Below are 24,297 nucleotides of genomic sequence, written 5' to 3' on the forward strand. Positions count from 1 at the left end.
TCTGTCAAGTCTGTTCAGTTCCTGTTGTATTGATAATACTTACACAATGTTCACACGTGTCTGGTCAGCTGTTTGCACATGGTGGTTGTTCCAAATGCATCGCCAGTATTCCTTCGCGCAAACAACTGCCGTGCATTCTAATTGGTTAGATTATCCTGTACACTACATTAAATTCTGGAATGTGTTTCTTCAGTTTGCATGTATTGAAAAAAATTACAAGAAGAAAAGTCTGTACTTACTAAATTTCGCCTGTTGTTTAAGTCTTAACTATTTCCGATCTCGTATGTGAACCCTGACGAAAGTGGTTTGGCTCCGAACATGGTTCGAGTACTTAGTTTGAGAAGTGAAATCACACAAAATCAAAATAGTAATGGTAGTTAAATACGCTGTATATCTCATCGATTGACGTGGTTAGAACCGATATTGACTCACAACGGCCGCTAAATATCCTCTATATAGACCAAAGACGTTTAGCTTGTATAGTGTTGCACTCAGCCATCTTCTACCTCCAGTAGACTGTTAATAATCGCGTTTATTTACCAAACAATCTACTTATTGATATTGTGAACTATCTACATCGTCGTCATCGGCGTACGATGCCATGCAGGCAACCAAGTAACTGAATCTGACCACCACAGTCATTTAATACACTCTTACGACCAGCATAATGTATTGGGATAATGGCATTTATCATATAATGGGTAGGATTCTCGGCATTTCCAAAAGGTTCTAAATTGACATCAGGAAGAAAACTATTTGTCATACACTAGCAGTGCCCTTAAACTAACATTGTCATATTACACTGTTAATGACAGCAGAATGGTAACTTATAAGCTAACACTCCAGATGGACCTGGGCAGAAACTGTTTAATGCTTCAACCAGCACAGCGAGTGCCACAGAAGGTGCCCCTCTCACAGTAGAAATGTAACCCCTTGGAAGAATAGGCATCGTGTTGCTTACTAAGCCAAATACAATCTTGATTAAGTATATTTTTAAACCTTACGGGCTCAACAGGTATTCTTAATTTTGGTAGAATATGCCTGGCTTTTCTTTCTCGTAAGTAGATCCTTTAGTCAACGTTACTAAACTAAATATAAATGTTTAAGACAAGGCTCAGGTTTTTATCTCCAGGTTGTAGTGGTTCTGTGAATGTTTTGGATGATGAACCGCCTCCGTGGTCTAGAGGTAGAGCGTCCGCCCGGAGAGCGGAAGGTCCGGGGTTCGTTTCCCGGCTGCGTCATACCAAAAGACGTTAAAAGATGGTACTTGTTGTTACCCTGTCTGGGGCTCGGCATTAAGGGGCTAAAACAAGGACTGGTCGGCTCGGCGTCAGTATACTGTGTCTGAGTGAGGTATTCATGTTAAAATGCTGCATGGTATCTCAGTGTGCTAGCACTATAAATCGGCATCAGTCCGGACTAACACAAGCAACCACACACACACGTGCATGCACGTCGCTATATAAGTGCAATAATCTTTGACGCGACGTTAAACCCAATTTCACCTCACCTCACCTTTCGGATGATGAAATCAACAGCGAACTCAATAATCGCATTGAATTTTTTTTAAAATTATTTCTAATATTCAGATGGACCATACACGGTACAGTTTAATGTAACTGACGACAAAGTGACTGCCACAGAAGGTGACCCCCTCACAGTGAGATGTTCTGCTGACTGTAACCCCGCATGCACTCTGGCCTGGTTGGACACATCCAAACAGAGGGTGACCTCGGGACAGAGGGAGGCTGTGTTGTCTATACCAGCTGTAAACAGATCTCTGTCTGATCTGTACACCTGTCACGTCAACAACACACATGGAAATAAGTCTAGGAACCTAAAGCTGGATATACAGTGTAAGAACTTCAGATGTGTCCTGACATGTAATCTTCCTTACATCTTCCTTACTAAGTCATCAGTTAAGTTGGGCGACAAGTAAATCGAATATATTAATATAGCGCAGCTGTTATCTAATTTGAAATATTCAATACCGGTCCCAATGAAACTGATTTCAACATGGTTATGTATTTCTTCTATTTCAGATCCTCCGTCTGTCAAAACCTTTTCTGATATTTCTGTAAACAATATTAAAAGTAAAGTAGACTCTGTGTCCTTCCTCTGTGTCGTGGACGGTAATCCGAAACCTAGTGTTTATTTAAGACATGATTTGACAAACAGATTCTACCCCATGACTTGTAAAACTCTTTCAAAATCCATTTATACTTCTCATCAATATTACGAATGCACCCACGCAATCGAGAACTTTGATGTCTTCCTTCATGACGCGTACTCCTGCAGAGCTGAGAACACTGTAGGCCACGTAGACAGTCGCGCTGTTGTTGTGACTGTACCTAGTAAGTAACAAAACTTTGGGGCGGGGAGTGGTGGAGGTGTTCTTGGAGTTGTTTAAACGTAATTTGTTCAAGATAAGTAAAGGTCCTCAGGTTTTATGCCAAGCAAAGTTCAATTCAACATTTAAAGCAGTGACCGAAACAATATTTAGTCTGTAACAGCAATCCAGAAATCTCCCCCGACCTACATAACTACACCCATAATGTTAAATGGTGGATCCCGAGACGTACATGGAGCAATATCTTTTTTTTTTGGAAGCAGCTGAACCTGGCTTCTCCAACGTCGTGTCTACAGCTGTTATCTGCTCTGTCATCATCGTCCTCGTCGCTGTGGTCCTCGCCATCCTTCTGTACAGACACAAAGCCAAGAAAGGTAATGTCATGTCAAGATGGATTGAATAATAAACATCGTATCAACAATTCTACATCTGTTCTAAGCCATGCTGTATGCACAAAAGTAACATATTATGTTATGTCATGTTCGAGAGTTAAAAGACAAAATCAGTACCAAGATGTCGCATTTCAATTACTATAGATGTGGAGATTAACAAGATAATTGTGACGTCTACATTTCAGGAAAGCGACCATACAGGTAAGAATATTATCATAGGTACTTGTGAGTGTGTGAGTAGGGTATTACACCACTGTCGGCAATCTGCGAGGCGTAGAACAACAGAAAGGGTTCAGCAAATGGTACTTATATGGTATCGAACCTGGTTGTTCTGTGTGATTAACTAAGGCTTGTACCACGTGGCCCCACGTTTAAAGGCACTTGATGTTATTATCTATGCATCAGAAATTTCACGCCAAATACAACATACAGTCTTCGCAAGACTGTCAACTAATCTCATCAATGTTTTCTTCCATCAGAGTCGGCGCAGAAAAAGAAAACCAAGACCCCAGTCGTGAGTACATTAAACAAAGCATAGTCTCTGATACACTGACAAATTCATTGTGATCTGCCGAGCTTGGCCTGCTGAGAACACAGAAATATAACTCCTTCCACTACTACTATTTGAACTTCATTACTTCAGTTCTGTGGAGATTTCTGCACGCTAACGTCCGCCTCTTTCATATAACATCCATATATCCTCTTGCTCCAAGAACACTATCACTGCCAGCTTCTCTAGCTATAGTTTGTATAGAGCGCATGAGTGAGTGAATTGGGTTTAACACCGCTTTTAACAGTATTACAGTTATATCGCGGCGTGTCAGCTTAATGTGGGAGGAAAGCCCTAAGTGATGCAGGTCTCAGATGTTTACCACTTCGGTGGAACCCATGAGCACGGTTATTGTGCTGACACACCTAGAAACATAATCGGCGCGAACCGGGATTCGAGCCCACAATAATAGGTTTCTGGCGTGCCCAAGGGACGCAACTTTGCACAGTTTTTGTTATGTTGCCGCACTCAGCAATATTGCAGCTGTATGACGCCGGTCTGTAAATAATCGAGTCTGGACCAGACAAGCCAGTAAATGACATCATGTGCATCGATCTACGCAATCGGGATGCAATGACATGCATCAACCAAGGCAGCGAACCTGACCACCTCTTACAAGCATAGTCACTTTTTACGGCAAGCATGGCTTGCTGAAGACCTAATCTACCCCGGATCTTCACGGGTGAGGTGTACCATGGTACACAGACGGCGTATGCTGGCTGGTGTTCGTAGATGCTACACCGTGTACCATGATACAACGACGGCGTACTAAGGCTGTTGTTTGTAGATGCTGAACCGTGTATCATGATACAACGACGGCGTACGTAGGCTGTTGTTCGTAGAAACTACACATGTGTACCATGATACAATGACGGCGTACGTAGGCTGTTGTTCGTAGAAACTACACCTGTACCATGATACAACGATGGCGTACGTAGGCTGTTGTTCGTAGATACTACACCTGTACCATGATACAACGAAGGCGTACGTAGGCTGTTGTTCGTAGATACTACACCTGTACCATGATACAACGACGGCGTACGTAGGCTGTTCGTAGATGCTCCACATGTACCATGATACAACGACGGCGTACGTAGGCTGTTGTTTGTAGATGCTACACCTGTACCATGATACTACGCAGGCTGTTGTTTGTGGTTGTTTCTGACGACCAGGTCTGTTCATATATCAAACAGTTGGAAGGAGATTGACACCACGTGTGCTGTACACCACAGTCTGTCCAATGAATTTGAGGTCGTAGAGACTTCAAATAATACATTATATAAAGGCATACGGGAATTGCAAACTGCATAATCAATACGACCTGTCTCTGATCACCCCGTCGTGGTGGTATCCTTATGGTGGTGGCGACATGACACCACAAAAGAACTCAAATGCACACATTTTGACAAATAGGGAACATTTTTTGTATTTTGATTTATTCCATACTGGTCACAGTGTGACCGGTAAGCTCTAAAGTCTGAACGTCCTGCGGAAGTTGAACAAAACAAATTTAAAGCCACATTTTAAGTGCATGTGTAACTCGTCAACGTGCCCTAGAAAACAAACTTGAACTGATTTATAATTCGAAACTTTTCGTTTCAAATCATGAAACGATTGAAATAATTTTATTGAATTCTTATTTCTGTGTTGGCAATGTGAGGAACAGTACAGGATACTGGACCAATCAATTGATCTGTGTTGACCATCGTTTGTATAGAGCACGTTGGGCATTCATTGCGGTGTAGGTGTGAGAAAGAGGGATTTGGTTGACATTAAAGAAGGTCGTGTGTACAGGGTGAATCTCAAGGGTGTCGTAATAACCAGCTAGAATGGGGATCGGGTGGCTACACCGTGTACCATGGTGCACCGACGACGTACGTGGGCTGTTGTTCCTAGCAGGTACAAGGTCAACAATGTGTGTTTGTGTGTTGTTTAACGCCGCACTATTCCTGCTGATTGGCTTTTTCCATTATAATTCGAAACTCTAAAATAATCAAATGATTTAAATATTCTGATTGATTTATTATTTCTGTGACGGCAGTTTGAGGACGTACTTGATGCTGGACCAATCAGTCGGTCTGTGTTGACCATCACGCAAATGCTTCTCCCTCTGGGGGAACTACCTTCACTTATTACAGCCATCCAATACCCATTTAAGCCGGCATTTGTTGCTCTTACAATTTTCCGCCCCATGAGAAATATGTTTTGATTTCCATGAGTTTGATTTCAATGTATTGCAAATGAATCTTATGCAAAGTATGATTTTAATATGTGTGTGAAAACGACAATTTTCCTGAACTAGATGATTATGAAATTCTAATTAGAAGGCGTAGAACATAAATATATTCATCTGAATAACACGACCTAGCATGACCTGGACATTCTCATTATTCTTCATAGGGAAAGAGTATCCGAGACCTGAAACCAATGAGGTACTCATTCCCAAAGCAGCGAATACGTTCTATGCGTTGGCAAGGTTTAGTTTTCCTCATGTATAGGAGTTCAAGTGTAGCCACCTGTTGTTTCGTAGATTATATTTTATACACACTCATGTTTGAATGGATTTCTGACTCGAGCATACATATCACGAAGTGGTAACCCTTCCATGACCCCCCTTATTTAATTAACAGTCAAGACTGGGTTATCCTCTCGCTTGAATGACAGTTTGTTGATGCAGTTTGTTAAAAACGACACATGCCTCAAGAACCAAGCAACCATCACTGGTATCAACTAACTAAAAACCGCCATGTTCCTGTTTCCTTGCTTCAAGTACATGCAAAATATATTTCATATATCGATCAATGTAATGGTAGTACAATAAACATCTATGATGAAAAATGTTAACATCACCGCTTTTCCCAAGCAATTTATACTTTGCTTTCTGGCTTTAGATTCCGCTTGTTTTTTACCCTGACGCCACCTACTGTGACAAATATCCTCTGGTCAAATTTCAAATTTTGCCCCCATTCCGGATCATGTATGTCAAGTTGAATTGACACTGAATAATTTTAATATTTCGAGGTTTAATTTCCTTCTATCAAACTGACATAGGAACATGACGAATGCATAGGACCCGGCTGCCTTGCAATGTTAACTTTAGTTGACTCTTGTACGGGCAGGTGAAATGTTTGATGTGATGAGAAATAACATAAATTGTGAAATAGGGAATATTACAAACTAACAGAACACGTTCCAATGTCTCAAGGGTCAAATTAACAACACGATTAAAATAACAAAGGACATCGGGTTGAGTATCTTTACAAGCAAGGAAAAAGGCATCATATCACTGAATGGATAATACTATTATTAACGTGGGACATGGGGGATCAACTCGCTAAGCAGACGTACCACTGTACAGGTCCAGCACTGTACACGGCCAGCACTGTACACGGCCAGCACTGTACACGTCCAGCACTGTACACGGCCAGCACTGTACACGGCCAGCATGGTACACGTCCAGCAGTGTACACGTCCAGCACTGTATACGACCAGCACTGTACACCTCCAGCACTGTACACGTCCAGCACTGTACAGGTCCAGCACTGTACATGACCAGCACTTTACACGACCAGCCCTGTACATGGCTAGCACTGTACATGACCAGCACTTTACACGACCAGCCCTGTACATGGCTAGCACTGTACAGGTCCAGCACTGTACACGACCAGCACTGTACACGTCCAGCACTGTACACAACCGGCACTGTACACGTCCAGCACTGTACACAACAAGCACTGTACACAACAAGCACTGTACACGGCCAGCACTGTACACAACAAGCACTGTACACGTCCAGCAGTGTACACGACCAGCACTGTACACGACCAGCAGTGTATAGACCAGCACTGTACACGACAAGCACTGTGCACGTCCAACAGTGTACACGGCCAGCACTGTACAGGTCCAGCACTGTACATGACCAGCACTTTACACGACCAGCCCTGTACATGGCTAGCACTGTACAGGTCCAGCACTGTACACGACCAGCACTGTACACGTCCAGCACTGTACACAACCGGCACTGTACACGTCCAGCACTGTACAGGGCCACCACTGTACACGACTAGCACTGTACACGTCCAGCACTGTACACAACAAGCACTGTACAAGGCCAGCACTGTACACGGCCAGCACTGTACACGGCCAGCACTCTACACGTCCAACAGTGTACACGGCCAGCACTGTACAGGTCCAGCACTGTACACGACCAGCACTTTACACGACCAGCAGTGTACATGGCCAGCACTGTACAGGTCCAGCACTGTACACGACCAGCACTGTACACGTCCAAAACTGTACACGTCCAGCACTGTACACGGCCAGCACTGTACACGACTAGCACTGTACACGTCCAGCACTGTACACGTCCAGCAGTGTACACGACCAACACTGTACACGTCCAGCACTGTACACGACCAGCACTGTACACGTCCAGCACTGTACACGGCCAGCACTGTACACGACTAGCAATGTACACGTCCAGCACTGTACACGTCCAGCACTTTACACGACCAGCACTGTACACGGCCAGTAGTGTACACGACCAGCACTGTACACGACCAGCAATGTACACGTCTAGCAGTGTACACGTCCAGCACTGTACACGGCCAGCAGTGTACACGGCCAGCAGTGTACACGGCCAGCAGTGTAAACGGCCACCACTGTACACGTCCAGCACTGTACACGTTCACCACTGTACACGGCCAGCACTGTACACGGCCAGCAGTGTACTGGACCAGCACTGTACACAACCAGCACTGTACACGGCCAACACTGTACACGTCCAGCACTGTACACGACCAGCAGTGTACATGACCAGCAGTGTACTGGGCCAGCACTGTACACGGCCAGAACTGTACACGACCAGCAGTGTACACGTCCAACAGTGTACACGGCCAGCACTGTACAGGTCCAGCACTGTACACGACCAGCACTTTACACGACCAGCACTGTACACGGCCAGCACTGTACAGGTCCAGCACTGTACACGACAAGCACTGTACAGGTCCAGCACTGTACACGACCAGCACTGTACACGGCCAACACTGTACACGTCCAGCACTGTACACGACCAGCAGTGTACACGACCAGCAGTGTACTGGGCCAGCAGTGTACACGACCAGCAGTGTACTGGGCCAGCACTGTACACGGCCAGAACTGTACACGACCAGCAGTGTACACGTCCAACAGTGTACACGGCCAGCACTGTACAGGTCCAGCACTGTACACGACCAGCACTTTACACGACCAGCACTGTACATGGCCAGCACTGTACAGGTTCAGCACTGTACACGACCAGCACTGTACACGTCCAGCACTGTACACGTCCAGCACTTTACACGGCCAGCACTGTACACGACCAGCACTGTACACGACCAGCACTGTACACGGCCAGCACTGTACACGGCCAGCACTGTACACGACCAGCACTGTACACGTCCAGCAGTGTACACGACGAACACTGTACACGGCCAGCAGTGTACACGACCAGCACTGTACACGACCAGCAATGTACACGTCCAGCAGTGTAGACGTCCAGCACTGTACACGACCAGCACTGTAAACGGCCACCACTGTACACGTCCAGCACTGTACACGTTCAGCACTGTACACGGCCAGCACTGTACACGGCCAGCAGTGTACTGGACCAGCACTGTACACAACCAGCACTGTACACGGCCAACACTGTACACGTCCAGCACTGTACACGACCAGCAGTGTACACGACCAGCAGTGTACTGGGCCAGCAGTGTACACGACCAGCAGTGTACTGGGCCAGCACTGTACACGGCCAGAACTGTACACGACCAGCAGTGTACACGTCCAACAGTGTACACGGCCAGCACTGTACAGGTCCAGCACTGTACACGACCAGCACTTTACACGACCAGCACTGTACATGGCCAGCACTGTACAGCTTCAGCACTGTACACGACCAGCACTGTACACGGCCAGCACTGTACACAACTAGCACTGTACACGTCCAGCACTGTACACGTCCAGCAGTGTACACGACCAGCACTGTACACGGCCAGCAGTGTACACGACCAGCACTGTACACGACCAGCAATGTACACGTCCAGCAGTGTACACGTCCAGCACTGTACACGACCAGCACTGTAAACGGCCACCACTGTACACGTCCAGCACTGTACACGTTCAGCACTGTACACGGCCAGCACTGTACACGGCCAGCAGTGTACTGGACCAGCACTGTACACAACCAGCACTGTACACGGCCAACACTGTACACGTCCAGCACTGTACACGACCAGCAGTGTACTGGGCCAGCAGTGTACACGACCAGCAGTGTACTGGGCCAGCACTGTACACGGCAAGAACTGTACACGACCAGCAGTGTACACGTCCAGCAGTGTACAGGGCCAGCAGTGTACACGACCAGCAGTGTACACGGCCAGCACTGTACACGACCAGCAATGTACACGACCAGCACTGTACACGGCCAACACCGTACACGACCAGCACTGTACACGTCCAGCACTGTACACGTCCAGCACTGTAAACGGCCAGCACTGTACACGGCCAGCACTGTACACGTCCAGCACTGTACACGGCCACCACTGTACACGGCCAGCACTGTACACGACCAGCACTGTACACGATCAGCAGTGTACACGTCCAGCACTGTACAGGGCCAGCACTGTACACGTACAACACTGTACATGGCCAGCACTGTACACGACCAGCACTGTACACGTCCCACAGTGTACACGGCCAGCACTGTACACGTCCACCACTCTACACGTCCAGCAATGTACACGTCCAGCACTGTACACGTCCAGCACTGTACACGGCCACCACTGTACACGGCCACCACTGTATAGGTCCAGCAGTGTACACGGCCAGCACTGTACACGTCCAGCACTGTACACGACCAGCACTGTACACGACCAGCGCTGTACACGTCCAGCACTGTACACGTCCAGCACTGTACACGACCAGCACTGTACACGTCCAGCACTGTACACGTCCAGCATTGTACACGGCCAGCACTGTACACGACCAGCAGTGTACACGACCAGCACTGTACACGGCCAGCACTGTATACGACCAGCACTTTACACGTCCAGCACTGTACACGACCCGCACTGTACACGACCAGCACTGTACACGGCCAGCACTGTACACGTCCACCACTCTACACGGACAGCACTGTACACGTCCGGCTCTGTGCACGGCCACCACTGTACACGTCCAGCACTGTACACGTCCAGCACACACAATAACAGAAGACCGACATGTATCAACACATAGCATGATCGTAATCTGCATACAACAATTTGCATTTGATTGAATATGATTTACATACAATACATTGACACATTCTAACTAAATATATCTCCCGAGCAGGCATTCGCACAAAATGTTAATAATAAATACACATTCCAACGTAAAACAATGCAATAAAGTGCACAATCTGTTCACAACAATATTACACATACAATGTCTAAATATAAACAATATATGACATGTTCAAATAACCACATGAACGGTGATTTATTTGTTTACATTTGTATTGTATATACAATCCTGTTATACGTATCTCAAAGAACAACACACCATACCCGAACAGACATGTCCACACTACCCTCTCGTATGAATTTCACTTTGTTGATAGTGCTGATAGTGCATTGATAACACATTAATCAATTGTGGTCATTTGAGAAGATTGCTTGTTTGCTTGTTTGCTTGTTTGTTGTTTTAAAATCAAACTGAATATTTTATATATTTGATCAAAGCAGTTCTTCTGGAGAATATGTATCGATCACAGATAGGTAACCTGAACATTATTCTCGTCACGTTCAGCTTGTGTATCAAAGTCCTTATTGAGATCATTCAAATCGTGTAATGCAAGACAATAATAAACACAAAATACCCATTTTGATTAAGACGTGTGTACAGGTAAAGTCTTATTATTCTACTTTTGCTTTCAGCGAATCGGAATGCTGGGTGAGTTTCATGCTTTGAATTTCTGATATATAACATAGATTATTGTGACAATATAAGCTCCGTTTTATTTCTCTATAATACATATACGTTCAGTTATCTCAGCAGGATGTTCTCACTCGTATGTATTATTTCAGTGTGGTTACATTTAGGCATGACGTGGAATCAGACGGGAGCTATGAGGATATACAAGGTGAGTGTGTGGTGGCGTACTTCGCCAAAGCCCCTCAATAAGTAAAACCTTTTAAAGCACATCAGGAATAAGACTAACGATAAACGAGCGAATGGACGCTATGTCTTATATTTGTAATTGTAGTATCAACATATGTAGTTCCAGATACTCATAATATCCATGTTTGTGTGTCCACAGTGCATGCTCCAAGTGTAGACGATATCGCCCCTGTTGTCGCTGTCTACGCTGTCGTGCTCACTGCTGTCGCTGTGGTAGTAGCAGCGGTCGCTATACTGGTATGCAAGAATGATGAAGGTATTTGTACACACTTGTACTCAGTAAGATAAGATAGTTTCCGTGTTTTTTGGCGTCACCCTGCATCATGTTGCCAACAATCATACATGTCTATTTCAATTGTTATGCGTTCACGTGTACTTGAAACACATCTTTATGGACGCCCACAATGTTGTTATGTCATAGATAAGTGTAACTGATTTTAACACATTGTATTGGCTAACCAAGCAATTGCTTTGTGTGTAATGTAGATATTGCAAAAAACCGAAAGAAATAGGCCACGCCAACTAGCTGTTTGCCTTATGGTTGATTAGAATAAGAATTAGAATAATTGCGCTGAACGTTGTCACTTATTTCGTACCGTTGTGTTAATGATTAAATGCGCCTTCTGTGAGGTTATTATAAGTTGACATTTGCCTCATAAGAACTGGCTTAATCTTTGCTACGCGGCTTTACACAATATGCACATCGGTTTTTTACGTGTATACCTCCAGGGCCTGCATTTAGATACGCCAAACATTAGAATAATTAAAAACAAAGACATGAAACTGCTGATATTTAATTGGTATTATCTTGGTTTTCAGATGACCATGAAACAAGGTATGACACCATAAACTATAGTCTGAACACTTGGATATCATAGCATTTGGCAAAAGTAAACATCAATATCATCAGTGTTCGATTCATTGCGATAAGTATAATAACGTCAATGTAATTGACCAAGCTGGTATTTTCTTCTAAATAACACATAAAAAGTGACATAAGAAATGTTCCTTTGCAAATAATTACAGGTCAGGAGCGTACCTGACAGTTGTGGGAAATCGTCTTTCAAGGAGCACCAGTGATTATGCAGAAATCAACGTCGAAAATGTGTTGTCACAACAACATTATGAGCGACTACTCAGGGAACAGTTCCACATCTACACGTCTCTCAACCCTTCAACTGTCTCTACAGAGGACCACAGTACCAGGTGCAGCCTTATGTGAGAGAACAGTTCCACATCTCTCCATCCTTCATTTGCGTCTGAAGAGGAACACAGTACCAGGTGCAGCTTCCTGTGAGAGAACTGTTCCACATCTACACATCTCTCCACCCTACACCTGCCTCTACAGAGGACCACAGTACCAGGTGCAGCCTTATGTGAGAGAACAGTTCCACATCTCTCCACCCTTCAGCTGCCTCTACAGAGGATCACAGTACCAGGTGCAGCCTTATGTGAGAGAACAGTTCCACATCTCTCAACCCTTCAGCTGTCTCTACAGAGGACAACAGTATGAGAAGAAGACGTATGTGACACGTTATGAGTCGAGTCATAAAGTCTGATATTTTGTCCCTATTTAATGCAGCTGAAAAGCGAAACTTTTACTGACGCATACACTTACAGGGCGGTACCATGTGAAGGATCGATTTCACAATTAAACCTGTTTCCAACCTTCATATACAGAGGCCAATGGATACTGGTGTTAGGCAGCAGGTGGGTGACTTCCTTTAATGTTGTAAAGTTGTCTCATAATTATATAATTACCCGTGAGGATTCATGTTAGAAATGGTCTTCAGCTACCCATGCCGCCGTGTAGCTGGAACATTGCTGAGTGCGGCGTTACACAACAAATAAAATAACAAAACATAATATATGGTCTTTGTCAGTGCTAATTATCTGGGTGGCTTAAATTTGCAAAGTGCTATTTCCATTCTTTAACCTGTCAGTGATAATTACCCATGGCCTCCCGTTTGCCCATTGTCCATTGCCACTTACCTATCAGTTATAATTAATGCCCTGGCTTCCAGGTGTCCTTAACTTTCAGCGCTAATTACTGTGATGTGTTGGCTTCCATTGTCTTTTGCTAATCACCCATCAGCGCCAATTATCTGTTGGCTTCCCTTGTTAAGTTTCCACCTTTTGCTATCATATTACTTTTGTTGTTCTTACATATACATATATATGCTCTCTGCCTCACAGCAATCATTCACCTGATGAAGGAGTAAGCATATACTCCGAAAAGTTGTGTTCCTCATAATAAAGAAGTTGACATCCATATATTCTCTTCCTTTAAACATAATATTATTATTGCTAAACTTTCGATATTGTATTCTGAATGTTCCCTGAGTTCAGGACGTGTTTCGTTCATTTTAATGAATCAGTTATAATTAAGTTCGATTTGACACATTACCTTTGATTCAATGACAATAAATACGCTTGACTCTACATATACATGGTGTGTTATATTTTCGAATGTATATGGTATTTGACATATCACGTTGTATCTTATCTTGTATCCGAAGATGTGCAATACTTCAATTCTTTAGGTCAATGACGTTTTAGTATATGTCCATGTACCCCTCTACAAGTTCAGCCCCTAAAAGTAAAACGACGTTATCATTGACTTTGATGTGATGTGATGATAGGTTTGTCAGCACTAAAACCATATTCGTGGATTTTCAAAAATACTGATAAATATGTGTAGGTTCTTCCCACATGAAAATGATATGCAATGATATGACTGAAATACTGGTTAAAGTGACATCAAACCAAACTCACTCAATCGCTCGGAATAGATATAATGTCTGGAAGAAATGCGGCTGCTAAAATCCTTCTGAAATACTGCAGGCGACAAATAGCTCGTATTCATAAACAACATTCAGACTTTTCGCGATCCCTTTTAAGCCAAGGTGTTCTATGATTAGAGTTGTAAAGAACGTAGTTGTTGTTCATATTCATTCTTGCAGAACTTTGTCCGTAGTGTTTATGTAAAACATATCTGTCTTTGTTGACATTATAAACTGTTCACTACACATCCTTGTTTGCTACTGTGCCGTGGTACTATTTCGACCAACCTATTTGTCTACTGAGGCTGAATTAAATATAGCCACTCGTGACCATTAGGTTTCAAATGTTTGTTCCTTAATACTCGTCATGATGATAAAAATGAAACGGAAATAGTTCACTTTGATAGATTGAGTTATTTCCTGTCCTATGATTATCAGAAATGATTTATAGCCATTTAGGGAAAGGGCATGATTCCATTGCTTTGTCAGATCATTCCTCAGAAATTGCCTGACTGAAGCTTCCATGTCCCAAATTATGTTGCGATGTTAACCTAACGATCCTTATGCAATGGCTTGGTGACTTAAATTATCATGTTACCTAAATATGACTTAACATAGAACTCACACACACAATTATCAGTACATATTGATAAAATATAGCCTTTTCAAATCAAAATAATAATAGAATGCCCACATCAAGGTAAAACTTCGGGCAGAGTACAAATATTGAATTAAGAAAATCTGGAGTTCAGAGTTTAATGGTCGCAATAAAGTAAAGCAATAAATACTTATGCTGTAACCATCCTTTCGTATTCTTTTGGTGTTGCTGATTGGACGAAACAAGAAATTCCGGGTATTGAAACCCTGACTTATAAAAACAAGGCATGCCAAAGTTTCCATAAACGAGCCAAAGATGTGGGACATAATCTCAATGTCAGTGTTGATTTTGTTGATGTTTCTGTTTCTGGACGGCCTAGATTCAGTATTTCAAGATGAAGCTATCTGAACGACCACTGCATCGAGTTTATGTACAGTGTGTTGAGAAGATCAACAACCCTACAGAGTCTTTAGCTTGGATGAGGTCGGCTGGCCCGAAAAGTGAAACAAAAGGCTTTCTGTTTACTGCTCAGGACCAGTCACTTCCAACTCGAAACTGTCAATGTGTGATTTTGCATCAAAATATAAATATGAAATGTAGATTATGGAATGAATTCAATGAGATTGTCCAACACATTGTCAGTGGATGCCCAGCTTTGGCACAAACACAGTATCTTAAGCGACATGATGGAGTGGCTCGATCATTTTATTACTGTCTTCGCAATGCTTGTGGTTTTGACACAGAGGTCAATCTATGGTGCGACCTAGAATATGTAGAGGGTGTCAATAAAAATGATAAATACGAAATTATTTGGAATAGGCCCGTATGCAGCCTCAGAGTAATCCAGGCCAACAAACCTGATCTTGCCCTTTTTGATAAATCCAAAGAATCCATTTATTTCATTGCATTTTCTGTCCCTTTTGACACTTATGTGATTGACAAGATTCGGGAAAAACATGGCAAATATGCGGACCTCGCTTTCGAAATGTCACGACTGCATCCGAAGTACTAAGTTGTCCGACTCCCCACTGTTCTCGGTGCATTAGGCTTGGCACCTCCCAATCTGTAGCCTGCCATTGGGAGAGTGCCCGGGTTTGCTACCAGGAATACAGCCCTTCTGACAATCTGGGTAATGCAGAAGGCTGCAGTGTTGGGGAGTCTTCACGTTCTCCGAAAATTTCTGAGAAGGTTCGACTGTGAAGCGCTTGCTGGGAGAAGTCCCATTCGTTGTCTGGGCTGCGTGTAGAGGGACCAAGGGCGGTAAAACTCTTACCGTATTTATTCATAATAAATATGCTGGAAGCACAGTCGATTGTACTATTCCCACTGTAAATAGTGATGATACCAGGTGTAAACACAGGCACACCAATTATTAGAAAACCTTTTGCTTTGTTCTATGGTTTCTAATTTACACAAAGCCCACACATAAGCAGCCAGTATATAAAGATATAGTGTATTATGCATATACTTTTTCACCATTCGACGCCCTAAGGTATACAGGAGGTGCTACAGTGTAAGCATATGAAAATTTATACATGTGGTATATTATACAAGTATAACTCAACTACAGCAGTTCTGACGGAGAGTGTGTCATCTCAGTCAAAACTGGGGCGGCTGCGTAGCCTGATGATTAAAGCATTCGCTTGTCCTTCCGAACGCCCGAGCTAGATTCCTCATATAGGTGCAAATTAGGAAGCCCATTCGTGGTGTCACCCGCCATGATAGTGCCGGAATATTGCTAAAAGGAGCGTTAAAAATCCACACGCACTTATTCAAAATATGTTTTGGTATTGAAGATACCAACATGCTTTTATGTTTCTAACTACTGCAGCTACTACTTACCCTGTTGTGATTACAGGTTACAATAGGTTCCCAGCAACCTGTGCTTACTTACTTACTTACGTTTGGAGATTTAACGTGCGCTTTCCGACTGGAGCGTATTTCGCACACGGGCCCGGTCGGGCCATTTAGCGTGGTTTTGAAGGGAAAATAAAGGTGTTGCAACCAGAGGGGGGTTTTAGTGGTTGCTTATATAAGTTTTGGAGATTTTGAAATTTGGAATGCATGCCTAGGGGTGTGGTAGTGTACTAAGGGAGTGTGTTGGTGTGTGTTTGTTTGTTTATGTGGTGTGGTTGAGTGTTTTTAGATGCGGATCATTAGATTGGTTTTAGTTAAGTATACGCCTAGTGCTTTAAATTTTTCTATATTGTTATGTGGATTTAGGATTGATTCTAGGGTTATGGCTTTATCTAGTTTTAGATTTATTTGGAGTGTTGCTCGGTGGGTTTGGTAGTGCGTGCAGTGTAAGAGTGCATGTTCTATTGTTTCCAGGTGTGGGCAGTGTGGGCATTTTCCGGTTGCGTGTTTTTTTATTTTTAGGAGTTGACTGTTTAGTTTAGTGTGACCTGTTTGGAGTTTGGTGATTATTCTATCAATTTTCTTGGATGGATGGAGGATTTTAGGTTTGGTTAGAGGTTTTTTGAGGATTTTGATTATCTGTGTGTTTGTTTTTAGGTATGTCTTATGCCATTTTTGGGTGATTTTACGTTTGTTAATGCTTTTGATCTCTGCTTTAGATATTGGTAGATTAAGGCTTATTTCAGGAATTTTGAGGGATTTTTTGGCGGCTTGATCGGCGTTTTCGTTTCCATATATTCCTACGTGGGCTGGGATCCAGATAAATGCTATTTGTTTGCCTGCCTCTGTTAAGTTATTTGCGCTTTTGAGTATTTGGTTAATGAGTTTAGGGCGGTTTTTGGTGTTTTTATTTTGGAGGGCCTGTAGTCCACTTAGTGAGTCTGTGAGTATTAGGATTTTTTTATGTTTTTTAGCATGTTGGTTATGGAGGGCGGATGCTATGCCCATTAACTCTGCAGTGGAGATGGATTTGTTGTTTGGGAGTCGATAAGATTGAGTGTTCCTTTTTGGTTGTGCTATGTGGACTCCGAAACCAGTGCGATTTGTGATCGGATCGGAAGATCCGTCTGTGTAGATGTGGCACCAATTTGGCCTGTTTTCGTGTATGTAAGCTAGTGTGGTGGATTTAGCTATGTTTGGATCGGTTTGTTTGTTTATTGAGTTTGCCAGGGATGTGTCTATTTTGGGAATTTTTAGTTTTGGGGTAAATATATTTGATGGTTTGCAGTTTTGTTGGAGGTTATCTATTTGGTATATTATACAAGTATAACTCAACTACAGCAGTTCTGACGGAGAGTGTGTCATCTCAGTCAAAACTGGGGCGGCTGCGTAGCCTGATGATTAAAGCATTCGCTTGTCCTTCCGAACGCCCGGTTTGCAGTTTTGTTGGAGGTTATCTATTTGGTTTTCGTTTAGGTAGTTGAAAATTCGTTGAGATATTGGAGTAAGTAAAGGGTGCTTCCTAGTTAGAGCCTGGTTACGAGGGCGGATATTTTCGTTTATGAGGTTTTGGATGACAGGGTTTGATTGGGACGAGGCCCAGAAATTAAGGGTTAAGTGTTGCCTACGTAGGTTTAGTGGCATTTCTCCTGTTAAGGCCTGAAGTGAAGTGAGAGAGGTGCCATGTTGGGAACGTGTGACTATTTTAAGAGCTTGGTATTGGATTGAGTCTAGTTTTTTGGTTAGGTTATTGCTAAGCGTATCATAGATCGCACATCTGTAATCTAATTTTGACCTAATTAGTGATGTGTAGAGAGAGAGTAGAGTATCTTTGGAGGCCCCCCAGTTGGAGCCTGTGCTGCTCATAAGAGACTATATATACTTAATGGATCGGGACTTGGGAAGTTGGTTGATTGCAATTCATCGTACTCCGATGTTGCTCACAATACCAATCACTGCATTGATTATTTATCGGCTGCCATCATATATCTGGAATATTCCTCAATGCGGGTTAAAGAAAAAACAAACAAATAATCTACTACTTCTACTACTAGTTCTACTACTACTACGACTACTACTACTACTACTACTACTTCTACTACTACTACTACTACTACTACTACTACTACTAGTACACCACTACTACTATTTCTACTACTGCTACTACTACTATACTACTACTTCCACTAGTTCTACTACTATTATTTCTACTACTAGTACTATTATACTACTACTACTACTACTGATACTACACTATTACTACTACACTACTACTTTTACTCACTACTACTACTACTACTACTACTATCTACTACTTTGGAATTTGAGATACCATGCGGATAACTGCTCTCGGTTGTAGGAGGTTTATGTTTGACTCAAACATCGTCTTTATGTATTTTGATCAATTTACCGCTATATATAGCTGTATTGATTTGTTATACATACCCTGAAGATCAATGTAGAAGCTGAAATAGTATTTTAGACTGTGTTTCACACGAGTTATTTAAATATTGGAGGCTAAACTTTCAATTTCCCTGTGTGTCACGATGTGTGACATTGTCAAACCCACAGTGAAAGGAAATACACGTGAAACAGTTTTCGTTTATAATATAGTCCGTTGTATAACATGCATAATGTCATGGCTTGTGATGGACATTTGATGGTGATTTATGGTATAGTTAGTCAATGTCAGACCACCTCTGTCGTCTGGCGGATGGAGGGTCAATCCGGAGAGTGGAAAGTCATCAGCCACGTCATGACAAAGAGGTTAAATATAGTACGTGTTGTTTCCCTGTCTGGATAAAACAAGGACTGGTCGTTTTGAAGTCAGTATTCTGTGTTTGAGTGGAGTGTTTTATTTAACTGTGGCATCTGATCTCAGTGAGATCCATTATAAACTGAAATTCGTCCGGACCAGTACCAGCAGTCATGCACACGCATATACATTATACCACCTGACCTCACCAGATTTTGTGTACAGCCATAGAGGTATGAAAGTTAACGTTACAATTTCCGCTTCTGAGCTGTTATGCTACCGTTGATTTCAATGGATTGTTTTGTTGTCATGCAGCACAATCCCACAGAAACATCTGAACCAGTTCTCTGATTCAATACCGGCCTCCATGTGTATCTGGGACAGCTGCAATGCTACAACAGGATGTATCCAAGTGAAGGTTGTGCCAATGTCAGAGAGTGAGTGTGTAATGTAGATACTTCCAATACAATGAAAGAAGGGTTTCTTCCCAGTGAGTAGAGTTTGAATTAGCTTTGAAGTCAGAAGTTTGTTGGGGCATTTTGCACACTTTTGTCAGTGAAATATCTCAAGATATGTTTCATAGAATATATAATGAACCGCAAAAGAAACGTCACCCAAAGTAACATTGCATGACAAGTTGTCATTTAAATATCTGAGTAATCTTTGTCAAAGTTACTTAAATTTAGCATCACCTTGTCCGGAAAAATGAAATTTGATGAAAAAAGACATAGCAGATAACAATAAAACCGATCGCCCAAACGCATCATGGCTCCGGCAATGGTAACCCGATGCTCGTGATTTCCGTGCAAATTGAAATGCACATGTGTTCCTCCATTTCTTTTCCTATAAAAATCCACCCTGATCGGATAACATTCATTTGTTATTGTATTGCCACCACATGCCAAGATTGACAAGAAATCAGCGACACCATGCCCTTGGACGACTGCAAGCTGGACAAATGCAGCCAATGCATTTCAAGTCCACGTAAGGACCATATACATTCTCCAGCAACGGTACTAGACCACCGACACTACAGATGACCGACCACGTAGTGGAAGATCAAAGATCACCACCCGACGTCAGGATCTTCAAGATCGCCTTGTTACTGTTGCGGAGACTGCTCGATAGACAATGGGGACACACCAGCGACACATTAGTGCGGACACCGTGCGTCTACGATTGACGAGCAGACACTTCCACTATCACAGGCCACACCGAGGACCCATTCTGACACCACGTCATCGCCGGGACCGTTTTCAGTGGGAAACACAACACCAGCATTGGCGCCAACAGCAGTGGAGAAGAGTCTTTTTCTCAGAGGAGAGCCGTTACTGTATCTCAACAGCAGATGGCAGAGAGAGAGAGAGTCTGGCGACGCCGTTGGAAACGATATTCGGATGTTTGTGTTGTTGTGAGAGACTCGTAGGGTGGTCCAAGCATCATGATGTGGGTTGGAATTGGTCTTGCACAGAGGGTGGGCCCTGTGATCTTCCAGAATATCGGTCCAGGGAGAGGCAATGGTGTCACAGAAGCTCAGTACATTGATCAAGTCTTGAGACCATACGCCCTACCTCATTTGGCACGTCGCCACAACCACGAGTTTCAGCATGATAACGCCCGTGCCCACAATGCGAGAGCAACAAGAGACTTCCTCCAGCAGAATGGCATCAGAACCATGCACTGGCCCGCCCTCAGTTCCGATTTAAATCCCATTGAGCACCTGTGGGGCGAGATTCAAAGAATGACGTCCTACCAAGGCCGACAACTGCAGATGAACTGCGTTAGGCGTTCCTCAGAGTGTGGGCTCAAGTGCCTATGGCCTTCATCACTCGCCTCATCCATTCCATGTATCGACGTTCCACGGCAGTCATCAATGGTACTGACTTGTGATGCCATCAGACACTTTAATTTCAACCTTGATGATCAGTTTTGCCAAGTTTCATCTTTTTAATATGTCTCAAAGTATGTTTTCAGTGTTTGGACAAATAAGGTTTCTCATATATCTATCCATGATGACGTTTCCTTCGTGGTTCAGTATATTATAAAAGGTAAATAGGTCATATCATATGAGTCTGCAAACCCTTATTCACAATAATACTTTTCAGCAGGCATGCCTTTTCTCGATATGTGACCTTATATCATATCAAACGGAGTTACAAATAAGGATGACAATCCCTCTCCACGTGCATATGCTCTCCAAATAAACAGGGTGAGGTGAAATCTGGAAATAGATTTAGCTTGTAATTTATACCTGATAATGATCATTTTGCTCTCGAGTCATCTCTCACCAGTTTCAATTTAGAATGAGAAAAAGGCCAGATATGCCAGACCAATTGTATGCGTTTCCGTGTGGCGACTAGGTTACGTTTAATCACTTCAAACTCAAAACATTATAATTTCACAAAATGGGTAGATATACATTGGTGGTTGGGCGTTGTGTGGAGAAATATGTGGGTGGTTTGGCGTTGTGGGGTGATATACGTGGGTGGTTGGGTGTTGTTGGGAGATATACACGGTGGTTGGGTGAAGTGGGGAGATATACATGGGTGGTTGGGTGATGTGGGGAGATACCACTCTATCCAGGTAAGTTTTATGATGACAACCTGTGTGTACATATACTTCTATATCCAGGTATGTTCTATGATGACAACCTGTATGTACATGTACTTCTATATCCAGGTGTGTTCTATGATGACAACCTGTGTGTACATGTGCCACTATATCCTGGTATTTTCCATGATAGCAGCCTGTGTGTACATGTACCACTATATCCAGGTATGTTCTATGATGACAACCTGTGTGTACATATACTTCTATATCCAGGTATGTTCTATTATGACAAACTGTGTCAACATGTACTAATATATCATGGTATGTTCTGTGATGACAACCTTTGTGTACATGTACCACTGTATCCAGGTATGTTCCATGATGACAACCTGTGTGTACATGTACCAGTATATCCAGGTGTGTTCTATGATGACAACCTGTGTGTACATGTACTACTATATCCAGGTGTGTTCTATAATAACAACCTGTGTGTACATGTACCACTATATCCAGGTGTGTTCTATGATGACAACCTGTGTGTACATGTACCACTATATCCAGGTATGTTCTATGATCACAACCTGTGTGTTCATGTACCACTATATCCAGGTATGTTCTACAATGACAATCTGTGTGTACATGTACCACTATATCCAGGTGTGTTCTATGTTGACAACCTGTGTGTACATGTACCACTATATCCAGGTTTGTTCTGTGATGACAATCTGTGTGTACATGTACTAGTATATCCAGGTATGTTCTATGATGACATGCTGTGTGTACATGTACCACTATATCCAGGTATGTTCCATGATGACAACCTGTGTGTACATGTACCAGTATATCCAGGTATGTTCTATGATGACAACCTGTGTGTACATGTACCAGTATATCAAGGTATGTTCTATGATGACAACCTGTGTGTACATGTCCCACTATATCCAGATGTGTTCTATGATGACAACCTGTGTGTACATGTACCACTATATCCAGGTGTGTTCTATGATAACAACCTGTGTGTACATGTATTACTGTATCCAGGTATGTTCTATGATAACAACCTGTGTGTACATGTAGCGCTATATCCAGGTATGTTCTATGATGACAACCTGTGTGTATATGTACTACTATATCCAGGTATGTTCTATGATAACAACCTGTGTGTACATGTATTACTGTATCCAGGTATGTTCTATGATAACAACCTGTGTGTACATGTACCAGTATATCCAGGTATGTTCTATGATGACAACCTGTGTGTACATGTACCAGTATATCAAGGTATGTTCTATGATGACAACCTGTGTGTACATGTAGCGCTATATCCAGGTATGTTCTATGATGGCAACCTGTGTGTACATGTACCAGTATATCCAGGTGTGTTCTATGATGACAACCTGTGTGTACATGTACCACTATATAAAGGTATGTTCCATGATGACAACCTGTGTGTACATGTACTACTATATCCAGGTGTGTTCTATGTTGACAACCTGTGTGTACATGTACAAGTATATCCAGGTATATTCTATGATGACAACCTGTGTGTACATGTACTAATATATCCAGGTGTATTCTATGATAACAACCTGTGTGTACATGTACCACTATATCCAGGTATGTTCTATGATGGCAACCTGTGTGTACATGTACCAGTATATCCAGGTGTGTTCTATGATGACAACCTGTGTGTACATGTACCACTATATCCAGGTATGTTCCATGATGACAACCTGTGTGTACATGTACTACTAAATCCAGGTGTGTTATATGATGACAACCTGTGTGTACATGTACCAGTATATCCAGGTTTCTTCTGTGATGACAATCTGTGTGTACATGTACTACTATATCCAGGTATGTTCTATGATGACAACCTGTGTGTACATGTACCACAATATCCAGGTATGTTCTATGATGACAACCTGTGTGTACATGTACCAGTATATCCAGGTGTGTTCTTTGATGACAACCTGTGTGTACATGTACCACTATATCCAGGTGTGTTCTATGATGACAACCTGTGTGTACATGTACCACTATATCCAGGTATGTTCTATGATGACAATCTGTGTGTACATGTACCAGTATATCCAGGTATGTTCTATGATGACAACCTGTGTGTACATGTACTACTATATCCAGGTGTGTTCTATGATGACAACCTGTGTGTACATCTACCACTATATCCAGGTGTGTTCTATGATGACAACCTGTGTGTACATGTACAACTATATCCAGGTATGTTCTATGATGACAACCT

At 42.8% G+C, this 24,297-nt stretch overlaps 1 protein-coding gene across 1 annotated transcript in view; it reads left to right on the forward strand.

Moving 5' to 3' along the window:
• LOC139458101 (cell adhesion molecule CEACAM1-like) overlaps positions 1-24,297 on the forward strand; it is an 85,610-nt gene that overhangs the window by 1,845 nt on the left and 59,468 nt on the right. The window contains exon 4 of the mRNA XM_071239414.1: positions 1,590-1,856. Within this exon, the coding sequence (XP_071095515.1) occupies positions 1,590-1,856 (267 nt within the window). The remainder of the gene's footprint in view (positions 1-1,589; positions 1,857-24,297) is intronic.

This window comes from Haliotis cracherodii, unplaced genomic scaffold (genome assembly GCF_022045235.1).
Source record: "Haliotis cracherodii isolate W230 unplaced genomic scaffold, xgHalCrac1.p SCAF_12, whole genome shotgun sequence".
Taxonomy (NCBI): Eukaryota; Metazoa; Mollusca; class Gastropoda; order Lepetellida; family Haliotidae; genus Haliotis; species Haliotis cracherodii.